This window comes from Rosa rugosa, chromosome 2 (assembly GCF_958449725.1).
Source record: "Rosa rugosa chromosome 2, drRosRugo1.1, whole genome shotgun sequence".
Classification (NCBI taxonomy): domain Eukaryota; kingdom Viridiplantae; phylum Streptophyta; class Magnoliopsida; order Rosales; family Rosaceae; genus Rosa; species Rosa rugosa.
In genome coordinates, this window is record NC_084821.1 from 20,391,112 (window position 1) to 20,412,028 (window position 20,917).

Consider the following 20,917-nt stretch of genomic DNA (forward strand, 5'->3'; position numbering starts at 1 on the left):
AAGTAGCCATCACTTGTCTTCTTGCGAATGAGATGCAGCAAGTTCAAGATGGAACAGTTAAGTTTAACTTGCTTCTTGCTTTGTTATTAACCATGTATGGCGCTGCTGCATCACCGCTTCCATTAAACGAAGCATTGAATACTTGTTCAAATTAAATAATTCAGCTTGGCCTCCATTTTTGTTTCTTATTGATCAAACCACCGTCAATTAAGCAAGGCTGGTTTTGTCTTCTTGTTGATCAGACCACCGCCTCAAGAAATAAAGCAAAAAAAAGTGAAATTGCTCTTTCTTTTGCTTCTGAGCCTTTGGAACTTGTCTTGCTTCCAGACTTTTGGCAATAGCAATATACTAATGTCAAAGCTTCTGTATGCAGGCTTTGATTATTCTTCACCGCAAAGTTCCAACCATTTGTATTACTTTTCTGCACCACAATGTCATTAGTTTTGGAGAATCTCATTTTGGTGTTGAGACACATATCGTCTCCTTCCAGTTTTGGTATTTCTTTGACCTCATATGTATTGCTTGGAGCAGAAACAACTGGACTGCAGATTTCTTCTCTTTGTGGCGTTATGATCAGCATTAACTTCTTGTCAGCTTCTTCAAGTAATGATCAACTGAAAGCTTTGGTCGATTATGGAGAAAACTTTGGTCGTGTTCATGAACAACCTCAATTCTCGTAGATTCTGTAGGACGACCATGGTCGTGTCACTTTGGAGGGAGTTTTTAGCATTTTAACGGCTGTTCATGAACAACCATTTGTATGCATTAACTCTTGCAGGAGCAGCACCTTTTTGGAGGAGTTTTGGGCACGAAACTTGGCTGTTCATGAACAACCACTTTGTTTCGATGCTTGAAGTTTTAGAGAGCAGCAAAGAGGCCTGGAAAGGCTCTAATGGTTGGGGTCGTTGCATGAACGGCCTATTAGAGTCTTTTAACACCATATGAAAGTTGCACCATGGAGGAAGGCAGAGTTCTTCTCCCTGTCATAAGCATCATCGGTAAAATCTTATGTAGGAAAGAATAACCATGGAATACCTGCAGCTTTTCTTCTTTCCCCGGTAGCAAAACTCGTAGTTGGACCTTTCTTTTCTGTCTCTCTGTGCTGCGTATTCTCTTCTACTCTCTGTATTTCTGCTCTGTAGCCTTTTTCCTCCTCTGCTGCGTGTATCTTTTGTATTTCTCTCCCCTCGCCTTTGATGTAGAAGGCTTCGTTTATAGGCAATGAAGAAGCTCAGGATTAGATCATTTTTAAATTTGAATTTAACCCAATCTAAAATAGTATACATTCAAATTCAAAATTAATCCAACAGTCTTCCACCACGTCGTTCAAGTGCAGCATGAGCCAAACAACTTTGAAATTTCAAAAGCTGCATTATCTACTTCAACTTTGACCGCAGTTGATCTTATCAGGTTCCTCTTCTTTTGATTTGGATGTACCTGGCCTCTTCCTTGTCTTCCATCTGTGCTTGGAGTCCTCATTTCACGCATAAGCTGCAACTAGGATGCAAACTACTGCATATATATTTTGAACTTCCTCAAGACGAAAAGATAATATTATCATAAGAAACAATGGAGCAAAGCCACCTCTCCAAAACTTGGACGTCACTCCTTTCATTTTCAAGGACGTCTTTTTTTCTTTTTTTTTTTTGGTTTCAACAGAAGCTAGCTTGAAATCAATCCCAATCACTTGACCAAACGTCCAAATCTGCACTAAAAATACATTAACAAAAGAAGCAAACATCCTAAACAAGGTTTGAGGTCCTTCAATCAAGGACTTCTCTATTTTCAGTTCTACATCCTAAACATCTCTTATTCTATCAAATGTACATATAAAGAACATCTAAATTAAATTAGAATAGAATAGAATTGAAAAAACAGAGACAAGAGAGGACTCCAAGGTGTCTAAGCTAAGAAGACTGTTCTAATTTTCAAACATGAAGAAACAGAAAACTAACACTACAAGATCCTACTGGGCTGATGATAAAAATATTCACACTAGCTCCCTTGGCAACCCTTATTTCTCAACTCTATAACCTTCTTGTGGGAGTTTGAATGCACCGCTGGAACGAATGTAGGACTTGCTGCAGGACGGTACTCGGGAAAGAGGCGGCCGGACCTGTAACGAACCCCACATGCATTGCAGAGGGTCTTCGGCCCTAGTGGTCCTTCCCTCCATTGTGGGGTCTTCATAACCGCACAATGCGTGCATCTTTTAGTCTCGCGACTCTCGCCTGGTTCCATGGATCTTTTGGTCTCACTAATCTCACCTGTTTCCTGCAAAGAGGGATTCTTTTTCTTCTGTTTTCTCTTGTCAGGGTTCATCATCTCCTCAGTCAGAAAGGTTTCAAAACGATAAAAATTGTCGGAGACAGAGGAATTGGACGAGGCACAAGGGAACGTGAACCGGTTACTGAAATTAGCAGGGCGTGCACGCCTGCATTGTGTACGCTTCTTCTTCACCGGGTTGACGAAACTGGGCTCAGAGGCTCTGATGTTGATGAAATTGGGCTCCAAGGTTCTCAGGTGTTGAGCAGAACCAGAACTTTGGCTTTCACTCTGGCTTTTAAGGACAGACACTGGACTATGGATTGGGATCAGGTGCATGTGCTTTCGATCAAAACAATCATTGCTTTGGAGACTGCTTCTGCCGCCGCTGGTTATAGCAGTAACACCGGAAGTACCTTCACACTGACAGCAAATAAAGGACAATCAGAATCAAATAAAGAAAGTGACGAGGAAGCCCCATGTTGCAGTTGTCCCAAAAATTCCGCCTAAGATAATTGAAAATCTAATTTCTTTAAAAGAAAAAGAACACAATATTTTAGTACTATTGATAAAATAAATATGAGGTATCCGATCATTCCCAAGCAGTATGTCAGTTAATTACAATATGCTCTTTCAGCAGCATCTGCATTAAGGTCACAAACATTTATCAGAACCTTCGAGCCATTACCCAGAGGTACAGTATCTTAAGATTACGCAAACATGAACACCATTCACATGCTTCAGAGCAATAAACCATTCACATGCTTCAGAGCAATAAAAACCCTAACAGACACTATTCCTAGAAGTTAACAAAATAGAGATAAAATGCACATGCACAATAAGCAGGTTTTCTGTAAATGACATAAGAAGAGCTGATTGAGATCTAATTCATCATAACATCATGTACTGTTCAACGACAAATCAATGCCAACTAAACATATGGGTCTCATTATATAAACAAAGACTCTACGGTCCTATATCAGAGTGAGGAAACAATATACTGCTGCGCACCTCTTGGATTTAAAAAAGGCTAGTTCTCAAAATACTAAAACTGATTCTTTGTTTTGTCCAAGATTGTCACCTACAGAAGAAATATTTTCCCACCTAGTAATTTTTCACTGAGGGTGCTGCTTAATCTCATAGAAATCTCCCACAAAAATGAGTACTTAAGTACACAAAAATGCTCTTCAGAGGTTCGGAATGGCTAAGCTACTATCCAGAACACATGTTAGCAGTAACTAAAATGTGTGCTTCAAAGCAGTTTTACTTCTTCCGGAACACCTTATGATTTACATCAATCAAGAGCATGTTCAACTTGCTTAGAAGCAGTTCAGTTGTAGAAATACAAGAGTTGACCTGAAAATTTGACTACCAACAGGAAATCCTATCTTACGATGTGTGACGTGCAGAGATATATCCTATTCAATGTATACACATAGGTAAACTGTCCATTATCCCCAAACTCAGCCACTTAAAAAGCCTCAAAGGTCACTTGCATTCTTCAACAATTTGCCAGTGGTCAATGCATATTTTTGCACCCAACAAGAACAAAAATCCCAACTACATAATTTAATCACAGTGTTCCTTGCTAATTAACCCTGATGGAAATCAAAATGCAGAGACAAACAATATAAAAATACAATGGAAGCAATAACTTGAAACCGACAGTAGGACTCAACCATCAATAACAGTAGTAGAAACTAGAAAGTTACTGAAACAAGAGAATGTTTTTACGGTCCTATTATAAAAATAAAAATAAAAATAAAAATAAATTGTGATTAGCCAAATGATGTTCATTATCTCTTTTTCAAGATAGTTTCACTCTGCACAAAATAGCACCAACCAAAATATTACCTAGTGGCAAAACACACATCCTATAAACACAATATAACAATAACTCTTGTATTATTGTGGTGGAACATAACAAACTCACCGAAGTGGAAAGGTACTGGAAATTTGATTCATAGTATGGCTCAAGGCCTTGGAGTTGAGTCTTCCAATCTTCGTCTGTGGCGTCAATGTCTTCCATGGGGAAATCAAGAGCCTTAATGGTATCGTCATCGTAGAAGTGCTCCAAGAGTTGATTAATGTTATCATCCAAAGGCAAAGCATCCATAGTACTCTGTTTCAAAGATAAGAGTATAGAGGTGTAAAGGGTAACAAAGGAAGCAAAGAAACAGTTAAAAGAAAACTCTTTAGGATATGATGTAGACAAACAAGAACATGATGGGTGGGTAAATATACAGTTCCAAAAACACAAAAGGATAGGGTAATCAGTAATCACAGTAAGAAGTTAAAAAGGAAAAGTTATCTGGTGGGATTGGATTGGGATTATTATTACGTCAATAAATTACTTAACAAAGTGGGTTTTGTATAAAACGCGGGTTTCATTCATAAATTCACACACACTAAGGAAAACGTATTTCTATTGGTAGGAAATCGTCATAAATTGAAAGTTACCCAAAATAGGACTCTGACTATTCCATTATCCCATTTAATTTCTTCATCAATGTTGAATTGGAAACGAAAACTTCCTTTACCGCGCTCCTAAGTAAACTTACAACGCCGTCGTTTTACCACCGTCAAAAAAAAAAAAAAAAAAAAAACTGCTCGGAACCCCCCAAAAAAAAAACAACTGTTGGGCTTCGGAGAAAATGCTGGAGAACCCAGAAAAATTGAGGCACATTACATGACATTTAAGCAATTGAAAATACAATTCGACCGAAACAAATGATTAAAAACACTGAAATTTCCGATTTTTTCCCCGGCGAATTTCATTTTCCGGCAGAACCCAACAAGAAAACGAAATTCATAATGCAATTAGAGAACCGCGAAAGCAAACCTGGGAATAAAAACCCTAAAATCATTAGAGAAAATGAAGAAGAAGAAGAAGAGGGTTGGGTGTAAAGGTTGGACCTCACGCTTTGGGAGCTTGGTGACGTCAGCAGAGACCGCCGTCATTGTCGTTGTCAGAACTGTGAGAGAGAGAGAGAGAGAGAGAGAGAGAGAGGAGCTGGTGGGTTGTTGCAGAGAAAGAGAGAGGAGGAGAAGAAGAAGGAGGAGGAGGAGGAGGAGGAGGATGGCTCTCTGTGGCTTTTGTCTGAGATTGAAAGATTTTAGGTTTTCATTCCTCTTCTCTCAGTGGGGGTTGGGTTCCTCTGCGGAGATATCCAGGGTCGGTTACGGTGAGGACTCGGTAACTTGTATCTGATCAGATTCAGAAACCGGATCGGTTGCTAGTGATTTAGTCAACACTCCACAACGTGTCTGCTTTTTTTTTTTTTTTTTTTTTTTTTTTCTTTAAATGTTTTTGAATTTTTGAAGATTTAAGAATGTGCACCACATTATGAATAGCATTATGCGCTAATCCTTTCCTAACTTTTTGACGAAATTTCCAATTAAAGAAGATGCGATGTTTCTTTGGAGGGTATCGGACGATGATGATCGGAGGGGAAATATTCATCTGTTGTCGATATGTGTTTGGAGAAGCTAATTTTTGTAACGGAAGTATTTACGTTACATGAGTATATTGAGTTTTCATTAAAATAAAAAATAAAAAAACTCGTTCGTTGCATACGAGGCCACTGCAGTTTTTCGTGTTAACACTAAGTAAAACGGAATAAAACTTATAAAATGTTACTTTTATTGATAGTGTTAATATGACATCGATATTTGTGAAGCAGCGTAAGCCATGTGAATACACTGTACACGTCTGCACAACGTAGTTAAACGGTTTGCTTTTTCCTTTTTTTTTTTTTTTTCTGGTCCATAATCCCTTCCTCTTCGCTTTGTGCAAGAGTTTTGCCATAGTGCGTTAGAGGGGGTAGGCAGAAAAGACCCCTCCGATCAAGGGGTGATAGGAGAAATCAGTTAAATTGTCGGTCATCTCATTTACTCCTATATATATATTAAATTCACTTTCAATTTTGAAACAAATTTCAAATGAGATATATGTCTGTATACTCTTCAATTTAATCTAGAGTAGATTAAGTCAGTATAAATAATGAAATGAGAAAAGAAAAATAGGAGGATGAGAGGCTCCAATTATTAAATAGCGTCGGTGGTTATGATACGGATTCAAAATGTGGGTGATGAGACAATGCGAAGTGGCACCATGTCTCACATGTGGGTCTCATTACTTTATTATCCTCCATTCACCCTCTCACTCTCATTCTCACTTCCACCGACGACCATTGGCCAACACTCTTTTTTCTTTATTTCTTCCTTTTTTTTTGGGTCAATTTTTTCTGAGGGAACAAAATTCAAATCGTGAACATGTAAACCCTCCCACAAACAAAAAACAATAATTTTCTGAATCTTCGATTGGATCTTTGTTTTTTTTTTTTTCTTGGTTTGTTTCCCCGGTTCTTTCCTCCCCAGATTAGTCAAATTTGCCTCATCTTTCGTGTTTCACTAGAGGCATTTTTTTTTTTTTGGAGTTTTGTGATTTTAGCTGTTAAACCCTCTTGAATTACACCAAAATGGGACTTGTTGAAGGGAGACGGGAACCCCAATAATTGGTTTGGTGATGTAGTGAGGAACCAAACACATGGCTACCGGCTAAGAATTCAGACCAGGATAGGAGTGGCTAATGAGAGGACTTTCCTAAATGCTCTGCCTATGGAGATAAGGGCCTTTCGGCGTCCCCTAATTTCCTACAATTTAGACCCCCGTTTTGATTAGACAAATGCTATCCTTCTCCTTTTCTCTTCTCATGGTGTAGTCTTATCGGCCGGTCCTTTTATCTTCAACATCGTTCTTCAAATATTATCGTCTCCGAAAAGTTAACTAGACTCGTACTCATGAACCAAAGGTTTATTTATTTGATCCAAGTTAATAATTATAAGTGGTACCAACTCTGTTGGTATAGGGGCCAAGCCAATTAGTTTAGCGATTCTAAGGGTGTAATTATTACCACATGTTTGTAGTTCATACCACTATGATATTGCAACAGAGAAAACGAAAAATAAGAAAAATTGGACCAACCACCACCAGCAAGACAAAGCCACAAGAATTAAGAACACTTGATAATCCGAGACTACTGAATAATTCATTTTACTGTAGCATTTAATCCCGTTCCGTATATTTAGGTCAGTGACATAACGTGAGAGTTCAAAGGCATAACAAATCACACTGATAAGTCCCCATCTACAAGCACACGGAATGATAAGATATTTCTTGAAAAACTGTATCAAGCCAAAAAATAATTTGAATCTCACTGTTATAAAAGAAAAAAACCAACCCGCTTCTCATAATTGTCATCTCATAGTTGTTTTAAAGTTTCAAGACCATCACCACCTAGAGATTATGAATCGAAGAAGCCAAGGACATGTCATCTGTGCAGAAAAGTAAGAAATGATGAACATACTACGATCTAAGAGGGGGGACAGTAGTGAGAAATTGTCTGTTCATGTCTACATATGGACAAGACAACATGAAGCTTGTTCAAAATGAAAGTAACATGTGCAACTGTGCAATGAACCCAGCCACCTCTGATGAATGATAAAGTTCAGGATGAGATTGCCAAATGAAAATTTAGGATTACTTCTATTAAAGGTCAAAATGCTTTAATTTTCCTACATTGATCAAACAACCAGATTACCTCAAAAAATGCAGTGTGACAGAGCCACCACCAACAAACATCACCAAGCAGAAGACTAGGTCGATCCATTCAGTATGCCTTAATGCTATGGTTACACTACGCAGAAAGCAGATTAACAAAGCAAAAAACGCCAAGTTCAGGGAGTTGGGGACTTAACCCCAAAACCTGTTTTGCTTCACTTTCTCATCCCAAGGCTAATGGGATGGTCAAAGTCATCAATGAAATCATCAAACTTCCTATGCTCATACAGTATTCCTATCAAACTTCAAATCACAAAAAGAAACTTCCTGTAAAAATTATTGTCCCCTTCTTTAGTGGGTTTTCTATCAAACCTTATTTGATTGGGGGTTCAGGCGTTCAGCATCAAACATAGAAGACAGTTTCAACCAATGAAATGCTCTTGGGCAATACCCAAATATTCTTTTGCACCAAATAAGATAAGAGCTGAGGATGAAATAACTAAAGGAGTTGCTTCTTTCTATATTTTCCAAACAATTTAAAGCCTATGATCATACAGTTTTATGAAGATACGATCATAATTTAATTTTCAACGTTCTTCTTCGTGCATTAACAAAAACAAAGAAGGCCAGAAGGAGTAACACAAGAGTCATGCCTAGTGAGAGCCCTTTCCAAAACATCATCCCTGTGCCATATGAACTGTGCAACATACTCTCCCATCTGTCCTGCAGTTTCAATACATTTTAATGAAAGGAATTTAGTTCTGTTGCAGCCATCAGCTGGTATGAAAAAGGCTACATTACTTCCCAATGAAAAGTTAGAAGTATGAATCATGTATGATTTGAAACATGTGATGTGATATGACAAAAGCATACAGATAAGTAAAATGTACTCGATGAATTGATCATCATACGTGCATAGTGTACATTGGCAAAGAGAATACCACACTTGTAATAAATAAATAGCTAACAAAGTCATATGCATAATAGATTTCATTTCAACTGCTCATATGGTTTGCTAGTTGTTTATCATTATTTCTTGATACAAGAGGAACTCAATTTCTTTAGCCATCAAAGTAGTAGCCAAGACAGTGGCATTTTCAGTTCCCAAGCCAAATTTTGACATAATAACATCATAGTTACTTGTATATTTCAATTGAAAGACAATCAGAAACAACATGACTACTCTATAACACATCCTGCCACGCATATAGGTATATTTATCTATGGGATTGTCAAGCCTGGAATTAAGAGACTTACTGAACTACCAAAAGCTTGCACTGCATGCTTGTGTCGCTTTGTAAAGATATCCTTTGCATATTTATAAAGCTCCAAATCAAGGTGGTTAAATTGCCTTATCTGCTCGAGAACCACTTCAGAAACCTGAAGTCGTGCCTGTAATAAATTGAATGTCAAAATGTCAAAGAGAACTAGGGAAGACAGAACCTGAATTACAGCAAACTACGTTAACTACAGCTACTCAACACTGCAGCACATTTAAGTGCTCTAAAGGCAGGTCACAGGGCAACAAGAGAAAAAGGGGGAATAGGCAATATCAAATATATTCTAAAAAGCAACGGGCTTCAAACTATGTTCTAGATAGAGTGTGCACATCTATACAAGTAGAGAACTAGGGCATGGCAAAAAGGATACATTTTGGTGAAAAGAGAAACAAATGCTTTGCAGCCTCACTAATAATCTGCAAAAGATCATCAATTGAAGTAGCTAGTCTAGAAAAATTAAAAGAATTTAGGGCTACCTCCTTAGTAAAGTTTGCTGGGGAGATCCTCTTCAAAGATGAGGTGCGCCTCCTTGTCTGGGCCTCCCGTAAACTAGAAATGCAATCTTCATAAGCTTCCATAAGGTCTCCCACAGTCATCTAAGGTGGCAGAGAGAATCAAAGTCAACATTCTATATTTGGAAAACATATCTACCCTCCTCATGTCAATATGCAAAATGGCTTACATTTTCTTTCACAGCTCCACCAGTTTCAGATGAAGCAATCTCACTTTCCTTTCCATCTGGAGTGCTGCTCTGTCATATACAGAAAAGGTTCAGTCAAGCTATTAAAACCAATATCCAAATGTCAGGCATTTCATTTGGTAACGATGGCATTTGCTAATTACCTGAAGATCATCATTACTGGGCTTGGAATCTGAAACTGGGTAGCTCTGCTCTGTAGCACAAGTAGATGAATAAGATAAAACCCAAATTCATTCCTCAGTCAACCCTACCTATAATTATTAAAAGAAATGAAAAATTTACGACGTGACATGTAACCCTAAGTCCTATGCAGCATGACTTTGGATAATGATAATACATCTAGGTCTAAGGCATCACTTATTTAAAAGTTTAAGTGCATATCTCATATGTATCCATTTGATTGTAATGCAATAGCACTCCTGACAAAGGTTATATAACTGAATGTTAAACAGACACCGCACTAACCAGATTTATCGTTAGCAGCATTAATCTCCCCACTAAAATTTGATCCTCTTAGCTGTGAAATCACCTGGGCACCAACCACATTTGCAAACATTGTTGCAGATTCTCTGTGCTCCTCAGTGAGACCAACATATAACATATCATCCAACCTCTTCTGCAAGATTTACACATCTCTACCGTGGTTTACAACTTACAACATAAGATGAAAACGAAGATGCTAAGAGAAACAGTACTAGCAAAGAAAATAATATGGACGACTTTGAAAACTTGGTTTTATCACCTTTGCAACTTGAAGAACATATTCACCAAGCAGCTTATACTTCTGCACACAATGGCGCACTTCGTGTGAATCAGGTTGATACGAGTTGTTTGTCAATCCTGCTACCTTTTAAATTGGGAAAGTCAATCAGATACATTAATATAATTCTAGACAGAAATAATAATTATATATGAACATAACTTGATAATTTAAATCAATTATATAGCCCAATGTGAACCCACATCTGTTAAATTATTGAAGAAACCCCGAAACTGACCAAAGATTTTTTTAGTAAAAAAAGAACTAATGAGAACAATAATGGTAGTTTGACCACTACCAAGAATACTGTATCTGGTCGTACTCCTAAGTCAATCAGACAAAAAGACGTAAAGTAAGATCTTCCCTCTTGGCCAGCTTCCTTCTGAACTATACTTAAATGAAAATGTAGCTTGCAGCATCTCCATTTATTATTATGAGTTGGTACCCAGCACAACCAGATGCTATGCACTAAAAGATCTATTTATTTTAATGATATACCATATCCCGAGGAGTAGACAAGCCTTGCTTTTCCCTCCATGAATATGCATTACTATGCAACTGGAAATAGTATCAGCCTCTTAGTTTCCAATGTCATTTGCTAACCTCACTCCTTTAGTGAGATGTTTGGAGGACATGCCATGTACCATTTGTTAAGTAACCCTATATCACCTTCCCACCCACGAATTAGTTTACATTTTCATATTGCGATAAATAGATGTGTCCTGGGTATCATTGATCATCCCCCCGCCCCCCTCTCTATTTTCTTTTGGTTGCAACTGATCATACCCCTTTGATTCCAAGTGAATGCAATTGACATATCCTAAGCATATATCCAAAAGTAATATTTCCAAATTGTAAGTAATCACCAAACCAACATGAAGGTCACTGGTTGTTATAAATGCCCGCTTAAAATTACAAAGCAAAGAAAACCTACTTAGAAAACATAAGAAAAATGCTATCAATAACACATCAATTAACAATATAAACTCAAGAGGCAAGCTACACATAATAAGCAAACAAGTGGATATTTTGAGTAAAATATTATCCATCAATGTATCATGTATCATGATATGCTATATCCATGATAACATGTCATATGCAAGGTGAACATAAGTCCGCCACCGACACAGAAAAATTAGTATCATATGAAGAAAAGATTCTTCCTGAACAAAATAACAAAGTCATCTTATGAACGGGACAATTTTTCCATTGTAACTAACGAGCCTGTAACACTAACAGAGTCTATGACGCAAAGAGTAGCTATAACCAGCAAAAATCAGCTGAATTCATTGCCAAAATGAAGCTAAATAAGCATGTTGAAACATTTTAGAATTAAGAGTTCAAAGCTGAAATTTTAACGAAATATTGATGAAATTTGGGCGACATGGAAGATACACCTTCCACACTATCCGATAATTGAGCCGTACCACCCAAAATTCACAATATTGGATGCTATTTCAGTATATAGGCCCATATTTAAACATTGCACCAAAATTTAAGATCATTCAGTCAGTCAACATAGTAAAAGAAAATTCAACCAATAATTTACCTTCATGGCCGTGAGAATTTCAAGATTAACACAATGACAGAACCATTAAGTATTGGAGCAAAGTTTTCCAGCATTTTATTTAGGCATTAGTGTGGCAGCCAAGAAATTAACTAAAAATATAAGAAGCATTAAATATTTGCTAGAGGCCACAAGAGAATGAACTACCTGGAATGTTGCACCATTGTGAACAATATCTTGAGCTATAGGGTGATTGATGTATTCATGTAATGGCATCACAATTTCCTCCATGTTGTATGGGTCATCGCTCTGAACTTCAAATGTGCCACTAAGCTTTCGACCCTCTCTCTGTCCAGAAACATCAATATAAATAATTATGGAGTAATACTCCATCAATAATTTAAGGATTGTTTGAGCAGAAATATCACAAAGTAGACAAGCTATAGGACCATGAAGGTTAACTGGGTCCAAGCAGTTGAGAAGAAAACATACCCGAGCAAAAAGGTCTTCCCTCATCCATGGAACCAAATATTTCCACGGCCAAATGTCCAATGTGCTTACTCCTTTAGTCTTCAACCGCAAACGTCTCGCCATTTGTGTTGCAGAAGTTAAGTTGGGATGTACCAAAAACCTAGCAGCTACCTCTACCGAAAATTCATAAGAACTAAAAACACGGTCAACTGGATCCCTAAGTATTGTCACTACTGAAGTTCTCTCCCTTGGAAGTTTCGACATCATGCTATAATCATCATGAGTAACCAGCAACCTGCACTGTTTTTTTCTGCGCCAATAAATATTAACATCGATTAACAATGCCAACTAGAAATAGTATGAGGTATATTAGCTGCTGCTATCTACATCACACAGAAAAAAAGTTAATGATGCAACACTGAGCCTTAATGTTGTTTTAAGCAGTTAAAATACTTATTTACAACAACTCATGGCTCATGGCTCATTATCTATATCTGTTTAATGATATGTTTTCTCCCCTTTACTATATTCATGCCAAACTTCCTCTCAGAATTTCTTCAGACCACTCTAGCTAGCGAACAAACAACTTTAAATCTATACACCCCTTGTAAATTTAATAGGATAATTAGACATAAGAAACATTAACTCGAGTTCAATGATTGTTTGCTACTAAAACTATTCAAACCATGGTGATAATAAAGTTGATAAAACTGTAGCCAGAAGAGTGAAGTCAAAAATAAACATTATAAACGAGAAGATAAGATGTTACCTAGGGTCAAATCGCAGCTTATCATAAGATCGAGGGCATTCCAGAGAGCTATAATACAACTTTCTCAAGAAACTGCAAGTGAAGACATAGCCAGATGGAATCAATATGGCTTAACAATGCTTAGGTATTAATCTTTAGGGCGAAATAATTTGTGGATTACCAGTGAAAATATGTGCGCCCCCCTGTTCTGGGGACGTGAAGGAAAAACAGCAAATCCCTCAGTGTGTGCTTATCTTCTTTAACTTGTTGTTTAAGCGAAGAGAATGCCCATCCTTTGACAACTCTTTCACAATGCCCATAATCATTCTTAAAAGATGCGGCATTCACTGATACATAAGCTGTAGATAAACCATAAGAACCACAATATCAGTAGCCTACATTACTAGTAATTTTCCAATAACCGAAACTAATTGTAAAGAAGAGCTACTCCCACAAATCTGCTAGAGCATATACATAATACATATCTACACACCTATATATACCTACATTATGAAACACTATATTACCAGGAGCAGGAACAAGGTATACAAAAGAAATGATAAGAAGAGATTACGTACCGAATCCGAGTAGCAACAGCAGGATAGAGAATCTCAGAGTAGGATCCATACACCCTCTTCCTACTCCAACCGCTGCTAAACCCATAAAAGTACAACAACAATTAGTCAAATTTGACCCCTTTCCGAAAACGTTCAAGAACCCAGTTCCATTTTCTTGTGCCTTTCGTTTTAAACAAAAGAGATTCAGAATTATGATGGGGAGAAATAGTCAAAGTTATGAGAGCATAAGAATCCACAAAACCCTAACGACAAGAGAGAGAGAGAGAGAGAGAGAGAGAGAGAGAGAGAGAGATTCAAAGGAAGGAACAAAAATCGAGAGAGGGTGAATTGGTAAGGAAACCTGTATCGAAAGAAAGGGTCTCGTGCTCATAAACGGTGTTGGGAGTGTAGCAGACAGCGGGGAAGACGATGAATAAAGGTCCCACCTTTGGCGAAACCTTGGTGGGTTGGGTCCCCAAAAGTTTCAAGATTTTCTCAGCAAACCAAACATGGCCTTTTGGGTGTTGAAATTGTTTCTCTGTATTTTTGTGAGGAAGACAGAGTCTGCGTTTGTGTTTGTGTAATTGTGTTTTGTGCTTGTGTGCTCAAATGGGAAACTTGGGTTTAGTCAGACACTCCCCAACATTGTGAGATGGTTTGTCCGGTAACATGCTTTCCAGGGGTAAATTCGTCCAATGAAATTATTAATTATTTCACAGTTTTTTTTTTTTTTTTAAGGAAAATTAATATAATTCTTCGGATTATTGATACTTCAAACAAGAGCTGTTTGGGACTGTTTGTTTATTGTTGTAGTGCGACACAGGGTGTCTCGCTCATGTTTCGACAGAGGTGCATGGTGGCGCCATGGTGGTGTACTGGTGTTATGGTTGTGGCGCTTAGCTTGTATCATACAAGTTTTTGTATTTGCTTTGTTTAGTGAGGAGGGTGCAGAACCCACCACTCCGAGAGTGATCCGTGTCCCTTTACATCTATCCCACTTTCACCTGTTTTGTCATATGCTATGTTCTGCAAGACTCCAACTATTGTTCTCCTCCTTCCTTTCTAGCCTCATTACAGCATCTCCAACAATGAAGTTAAAAGTCATAGTCATTTGCAAAATTTGGCTCTCATAGTAGTATCATCTATATTCATTCATATTTTGCATCTCCAATCATCTTTAGTCAAAAGCCAAAGTCATTTCATAAATTCATCACATGTTGCTGGGGCCTACCTCAATTCATGTCTCACCACATATGACTTTCGTTCTACAATATGTGGTGTGGTGTGTTGGTCGAGCGGCCTAATCTGGAACCTTCAAGTCTAGCGTTCGAATCTCAGCTCCACCCCGTGACCAGCAGATTTGAGGGACCTAGGTTGATTAAACACCAAGGTTCGTGCGTCTGCGATGCAGTGATTAGTCCGGCTACGCTGGGATACACTGCATAAGGGTGTGTGTGTGGTTACTACTATTGTCCAAACCTCAAAAAAAAAAAAAAAAAAAAAAATGACTTTCGTTCTACAATATGTAGTCATTTTGCCTCCCCTTTTGGCTCAAAAGCCAAAATGACTCTATCTTGGCTATTGTTGGAGTCTTAAAGATGGTAGATTTTGATTGGGGGAGCTATTTTGGCTTTTGACTCCATGGTTGGAGTTGCTCTTAGCAGTGTGAGTTTCATTTCCTATATGAAAGTAAAAGATAGAATGCAGAGACCATGAGCTTCAGAATGGTTGCTGCAATTCATCTTCACAGTGAAATGAGAACTAGTATGTATTAGAAAACTGAAGGCCAGGTAAGTGATGATGTGAGCCCCTGAAAAATTCAAAGGTTTAGTGAGATCATTTAAGGAATTAAACTCTCAGTCTCGATGGTTATTTTAAATACTCGGGAATGTTTATCCAAATTTTTCACAAGATTGAATATGTTATTTTTGGACTCGATAATAAAATACGCGATGCGACGAGTCCGTGGGAATTTTCGGAGAACTTTTCGGATACCCGAGCTAATTTTTACGGATTTTGGAAGTTTTGGGATTATAGAAATTATTAAAGGAAAACCAGAAACCACGTGGAGCTATCTTAGCCCTTCAGTTCTCCACCGCTTCATCTCAGCCCTTGGATTCAAGTTGGGTTTGGCTATAAATAGCTTTTGATTAGAGTGAACGATTCAGAAGAATCGAGAAGAGACCAGGCCTCTCGACCCGCGAAGGAGACCGGCGACCCAAAAACGACGACCTGACCGGAACTTTCACTTCAGGTCATATCACGGCGGCGGACCATCGGCGTTTGCTTCGTCTCGACGACGCCGATTCACCTCTGGCCAAGGATCGTCCATGCACAAACCGTGGAGGGAGGTTCGAAGCTTGGAAGCTTAAAGCTTTTCCGGCGTTCCTCGGCTTTTCTGGCGACTCCAGCATCATTTAGGTCGTCTGAGGTATGAAACGTACTCCTCTCGTCGAGTTATACGTCTGGGTATAATTAGTTTTTGGATTTGGTCGAGTTTAATGATTTTCTATTTTGGGTTGGTTTCGACTCCACCATGATTTTCTACTCCGGCGGCTGTTCTAGCTCTTCTGGGTTCGTTTTCCGTCTTGCCTGCACTTGTAGACGTGTCAACCTCGACTATAGCTGGATGTTCGAAGCTGCTGGGTTGGTGTACTCTGGCTCCTCCGTTTGTTCATCGTCGAACTTCCGAGAAGTACTGTGTCTTGAAATTGAGCCTAGGTGAGCTACGTTATCTATCTTTAGACTTGGAGAATTTTGGTTGCTGTTGCCGGATGGGTGTTGTTATGCATGGAGTTTTGGTTTGAAAGTAAAGAACAGGGAGAAGTTATTGGAGAGGTGAAAGTGTAAAGATTAAGAAAATGGTTATTAATCGGAATTGAAGTAGTGATTTGGTTTGCAATGATTTTGGTTGATGAATGGAATTGTCGATGGTACTAGTTTTGAGTTTTGGGTTTTGGTACAAATGCAGAGTTAAGTGGGTGTCCTTAGTAGTTTTGGACACACTTCATTTGAATTGGAAAGTTGTTGGGTGTCCATAGTAAATTCAATGAAATTGCTATGTGACGTGATTGTGAAGAAAAACAGAAATTAAATGTTGAAAGGCATATAAATGAGTTAGTATTCCAATTTTAAGTGAGTGAAATGTTCGGTAATTGGGCTAATTATTGAATTTGTCAAGCTTAGTCAATATTGGTCAAACCTGGTCAAACCAGGAAAGTGGGTTGGACGATTAGATAATCGTCGAGATTTTAATGAAGTGTTTAACGGACCATTAACGATTATTATGTCGGAATCTAGGACTCCAGTTACCCGAGGAACGGAAGGTTCGTGAATTTCGGACGACTTCGGAATCCAGGTAGGGGATTCGGGGCCTTTCTCGGTTAGTAGTTTTCCCGTTTTATATAAAGTGAAGCATGATGCATGTTAAATTATATGGTATGGTTATGTTTAAATGCAATGCATACTAACCATTCTGTAAGAGATATCGTTGATGGCTTGAGAGCGAAGGATGGCTCTGACTTCCTTGGGTTCGATCCCCAAAACCTCCAGAGGGTTAGCTACACCAGTCGGACAGTGCGCGATAGTAATGACGACCCGATTCCGTGTGTGTAGCTAGGTAGCGGACGCTCTCGCTACGCTTACCTGGTTATGAATTGATTTGAGGTAAGGTCGTGTAGTTGGTCTATGGGACCGACCATCAGGTATTGTTTTGGGCCCGTATTTACTTGAAGTTCATGCATCGTAGTTTATATCGGAAAATCATTTAAGTTGTCATTCTTAAAGAAAATGCATTTACATCTGTTTTTATACTGGCGCCACAAAAGTTTATTTAAAGGTTTTCAAATCTAGCCGGGGTGAAGCCCCTGTTGAGCAGCGAGGACGAAAGCTCACCCCTACAACAGTGTGGATGTAGGTACTGTGCATTGGTGACGGGATTGACGGACGGAGAGTGTGTGCAGAGTCAACTTCGGTAAATGGTTGTAATGGGAACAGGTTCCGAAGTTTAATGATTGTTTAGTGTTATCTCAGAAGTAGTTGATTGATCATTTACCATTTATTCTAAATTCAATACTCGGACATGTCGTTTATTTCTTGACTCCTTGTTGACTCAAGCTCTAGACGAACAAATATTTGAAATAAAAGTTTTCAAGTTTTCACCTCAATATTATTTTAGACGTTTTCGCTGTGCGGTTTACGAAAAAATTATTTAATAAAATGCCTTGCGGGGTTCTGGAATGTAAATCGAACCTTCGGTTTATGTTTCGGGGTCTCGCAGCACTGTGACGTGCTCAAGCTGGTGAGGTGCAGTTTGGGGCCTTACAGATGATTTGCATGGTAACATTGTTATTCTTGTGTGACAATTAAGTCCAATGTTTCTCTTTTAGTTGAAAAGGAAAAAGAGAGAGGCAAGAATCAAACTCCTCAGCAACAAACATGAGGATGAAATTCTTTAAATTTATAGCTGTGGAATTGTGGATAGTGGATACCAACAACAAATTCTATAGATGTCAAAGACTTGTCTTTAAGAGTGTAGGGACTTTATTTATATAGAGGTGTCACCACAAAACCTCTCACATAAAATAGACACGGATAAAATGTGAATGAACCCTTATATATAAGATCGATAATTATAGTGGTTATCTCATGTATAGAGTATATGATTAACCAAGAACATAATTAAGACTAATAATAATTCTTTATTGCTTGATCACTGAGTTTCATTTGATTACATGTGATATATGGTTACTCACTTGTAATAAATGACATTATGTTGGCATGTAAATTCTTATGATTGCAATTGTGATGTGGTCACATGTAAATTCTTACAACATGTAGGCTTATTCCAACTTTCAAAGACGAGAAGCTCTGAGGATAGATTTCAATTTTACTAAGGTGATGGGTGTAAATTAATTGGTTCATCCAACACAGGCATAATGGAAAATGCCATATATAGATGGTGATGAGGTTTGCCACCAATATTACCAATAAACGAAGACAAGAAACTCCGCGCATTGCTTTCAAATAAACTAAAGTGACGGGCATACATGAACCATCTCGACCAGAACTCGACACAGTTTCTGGCCAAGTCATTCTATTCTAATATTTGCATGAAGTCATGAAGTCTTCACAAATACTAATTAATGCATCAATACTGATGTTTCTACGTATGGACCTTTGTGGACATTACTTGGCTGACCAGCCCTGGTTAGCTAGCGCTGACCAGCTTCATACGTGTGCCTATAATCATTTGACACGTGTCCATTCCAATTAAATTACAATAGAGACCAAAGCTAGGCCCAGATCGCTCTCACTTACTCTCTCCCTAGCCTCCTTCTTCACCGTCTCCATTGTCTGCTATGCTCTCGACGCACCCATCAAAGAATTCGACTGCTCTCATGATCATCTCATCTTCAATTCAGCCTTTGATTGAGGTTCTCTAGCATTGAGAGTGTGTGTGTGTATCCAGCATCAGCGAAACACTGAAACGGCTATGGTCCTCCGGTGAACAAGATCGGCGCAAACGGCAAACCTCGAAACCTTTTTTTTTTTTTTTTCGAGAGGTTTGGTTATTTATTTTAAAGATCTTCTTTTCATACTTTTTGTAGTTAGTTTAGATAAACCATAGTAGATGATGGCTTCATCTGCTCTTAACTGAGACCAAAGCCATCTATTTTCTGTTTTTGGGAAAATCTGACCAAAACCATGTCATCCTCCTCTTCTCTTCCAATCTTAAGAGAATTCTGCATTCCTCAATTGTAATCCATGAGCGATGAACTTCAAAAATTCAGAGGACCGGTTTGGATCTACTTTATTTTTTGTTTAAATCAAGAAAATTTGGGTTTTGTTGATCTTGAAAATTGAAAGTATTGGTTTCTTCTGGATTGTATTAATTGTGAGGATTTTGATTATACCACGTCTCGATCATAATGGGTTTGCTTTTTGATTGATTCTCATTAGACCCTTATTTGGTTGCTGGGGAAGAAAAACATGAAATTGAATGTCCTAAGAATGGATGTGGATTATTTCTGGGCTAGTTGAGCTGAATAGTTTAAGCATGAAACTCTGAGTTCATCTGTGCCAAAGTTCTCTCACTTGGACTTCACTTTGAGGGATCTAGAAGTGAGGACGCTGTTATCCATTTTGAGAAAAAAAAAAAAAAAAATTAATTGGACAGATGTCGATTTGTTAGTGGCTGTGGTTAGCCTACCCTGACCAGGGCTGGTCAGCGAAGTTCCTTCCCCCATCAAATGAGTTGGATCAATTTGTACCAATTAATTGCTTACAAATCTCCTCCTTTTCAACATCCTCTTCTGCATGAGGCCAAGCCACAACCCTCTCTTGCATGACTCTAACAACAGCTCTTTTGTGTGACAACACGGCCTTGTTACGTGAGCTGCTCTATTCAGCACACCTATACAGTAGTAGAACTGTAGAAGCAGCAAATCTGGACTACTGTAACATATAGCAGCAGACAAGATCGCTATTGTAATTAATGTAGCTTTATTACTTGACATTTGTATTTTAGTTTTCATACCCAGCTTTAGGTACGTAGCTTGCATTGTTGTATATATATATTCTCCAGTTTGGAGAAGAAGATCAATACAATAATGGAATAATACCATAGATCTCTATACTTGACATGGTATCCTCCTGCATGAAGCCATCCCACTCACTGACATGGGTTTGCATCAGGCTAAGGAGCTTCTCGATGCACCCATTTGATGATGGCAGAAATGGAGTTCTGAGATCTTAGGGAGTTAGGGCTTGAAACTAAACTAGTTATACATACATATATATAATATGTTTGCATTCGTACACATGTGTGGACTGGTTTATAGAAATTGTCTTCGCTTGTTGGAAAGTTTCTTGAAAAGACATGATGTTATTTGTGATTTTGTGCCTAATTTTGTCTCGTTAATATCATGTTGGTGTTTCTGTCTTCGTGCTTGTTTCTTGGTGACGAGCCTAAACTATAGTTTTGGTCTAGTTGATCTACATGTTTCCTGCTCGTTCCAGCCGGCTCGACTAGTTTCGATATCGTCCATGTGGACCATGTGTTGTTT

General features: G+C 38.3%; 2 protein-coding genes across 5 annotated transcripts; both read right to left on the reverse strand.

The window, feature by feature from the left end:
* Positions 1–1,687: 1,687 nt before the first annotated feature.
* Positions 1,688–5,330, reverse strand: LOC133731920 (GATA transcription factor 11-like). The gene is made up of 3 exons (XM_062159369.1): positions 5,182–5,330; positions 4,199–4,387; positions 1,688–2,688 (listed from the first exon to the last, which is right to left on the reverse strand). The coding sequence occupies exons 1-3, from the start codon at positions 5,224–5,226 to the stop codon at positions 1,996–1,998; spliced, it is 927 nt and encodes a 308-aa protein (XP_062015353.1). The 5' UTR covers positions 5,227–5,330; the 3' UTR covers positions 1,688–1,995.
* A 2,988-nt stretch (positions 5,331–8,318) lies between these two features.
* LOC133732908 (protein-tyrosine sulfotransferase) lies at positions 8,319–14,460 on the reverse strand. 4 transcript variants are annotated; one of them, XM_062160521.1, is made up of 13 exons: positions 14,212–14,460; positions 13,872–13,943; positions 13,475–13,652; positions 13,315–13,386; positions 12,567–12,855; positions 12,282–12,422; positions 10,550–10,654; positions 10,273–10,423; positions 9,951–10,000; positions 9,790–9,858; positions 9,584–9,703; positions 9,085–9,219; positions 8,319–8,550 (listed from the first exon to the last, which is right to left on the reverse strand). In XM_062160521.1, the coding sequence occupies exons 2-13, from the start codon at positions 13,918–13,920 to the stop codon at positions 8,401–8,403; spliced, it is 1,509 nt and encodes a 502-aa protein (XP_062016505.1). In that variant the 5' UTR covers positions 13,921–13,943; positions 14,212–14,460; the 3' UTR covers positions 8,319–8,400. The 4 variants fall into 4 exon arrangements, with proteins under 4 accessions (XP_062016505.1, XP_062016506.1, XP_062016504.1 ...); XM_062160522.1 differs by having other exon boundaries at positions 13,872–13,946; XM_062160520.1 differs by having other exon boundaries at positions 8,319–8,545; positions 13,872–14,031.
* Between the last annotated feature and the right edge of the window lie 6,457 nt (positions 14,461–20,917).

What these genes read in the sequence shown, in the direction of transcription:
- LOC133731920 (XM_062159369.1), bottom strand. Translation starts at nt 5,226, where the DNA reads ATGACGGCGGTCTCTGCTGACGTCACCAAGCTCCCAAAGCGTGAG. An exon ending in CCAAGCTCCCAAAGCGTGAG is followed by an intron (nt 4,388 to 5,181) that starts GTCCAACCTTTA and finishes TCTTTGAAACAG; the next exon opens with AGTACTATGGATGCTTTGCC. An exon ending in TCCAGTACCTTTCCACTTCG is followed by an intron (nt 2,689 to 4,198) that starts GTGAGTTTGTTA and finishes ATTTGCTGTCAG; the next exon opens with TGTGAAGGTACTTCCGGTGT.
- LOC133732908 (XM_062160518.1), bottom strand. Translation starts at nt 14,241, where the DNA reads ATGAGCACGAGACCCTTTCTTTCGATACAG. An exon ending in TGCTGCTAACGATAAATCTG is followed by an intron (nt 10,001 to 10,272) that starts GTTAGTGCGGTG and finishes CTTGTGCTACAG; the next exon opens with AGCAGAGCTACCCAGTTTCA. An exon ending in TGCAAGCTTTTGGTAGTTCA is followed by an intron (nt 8,551 to 9,084) that starts GTAAGTCTCTTA and finishes TTGAAACTGCAG; the next exon opens with GACAGATGGGAGAGTATGTT.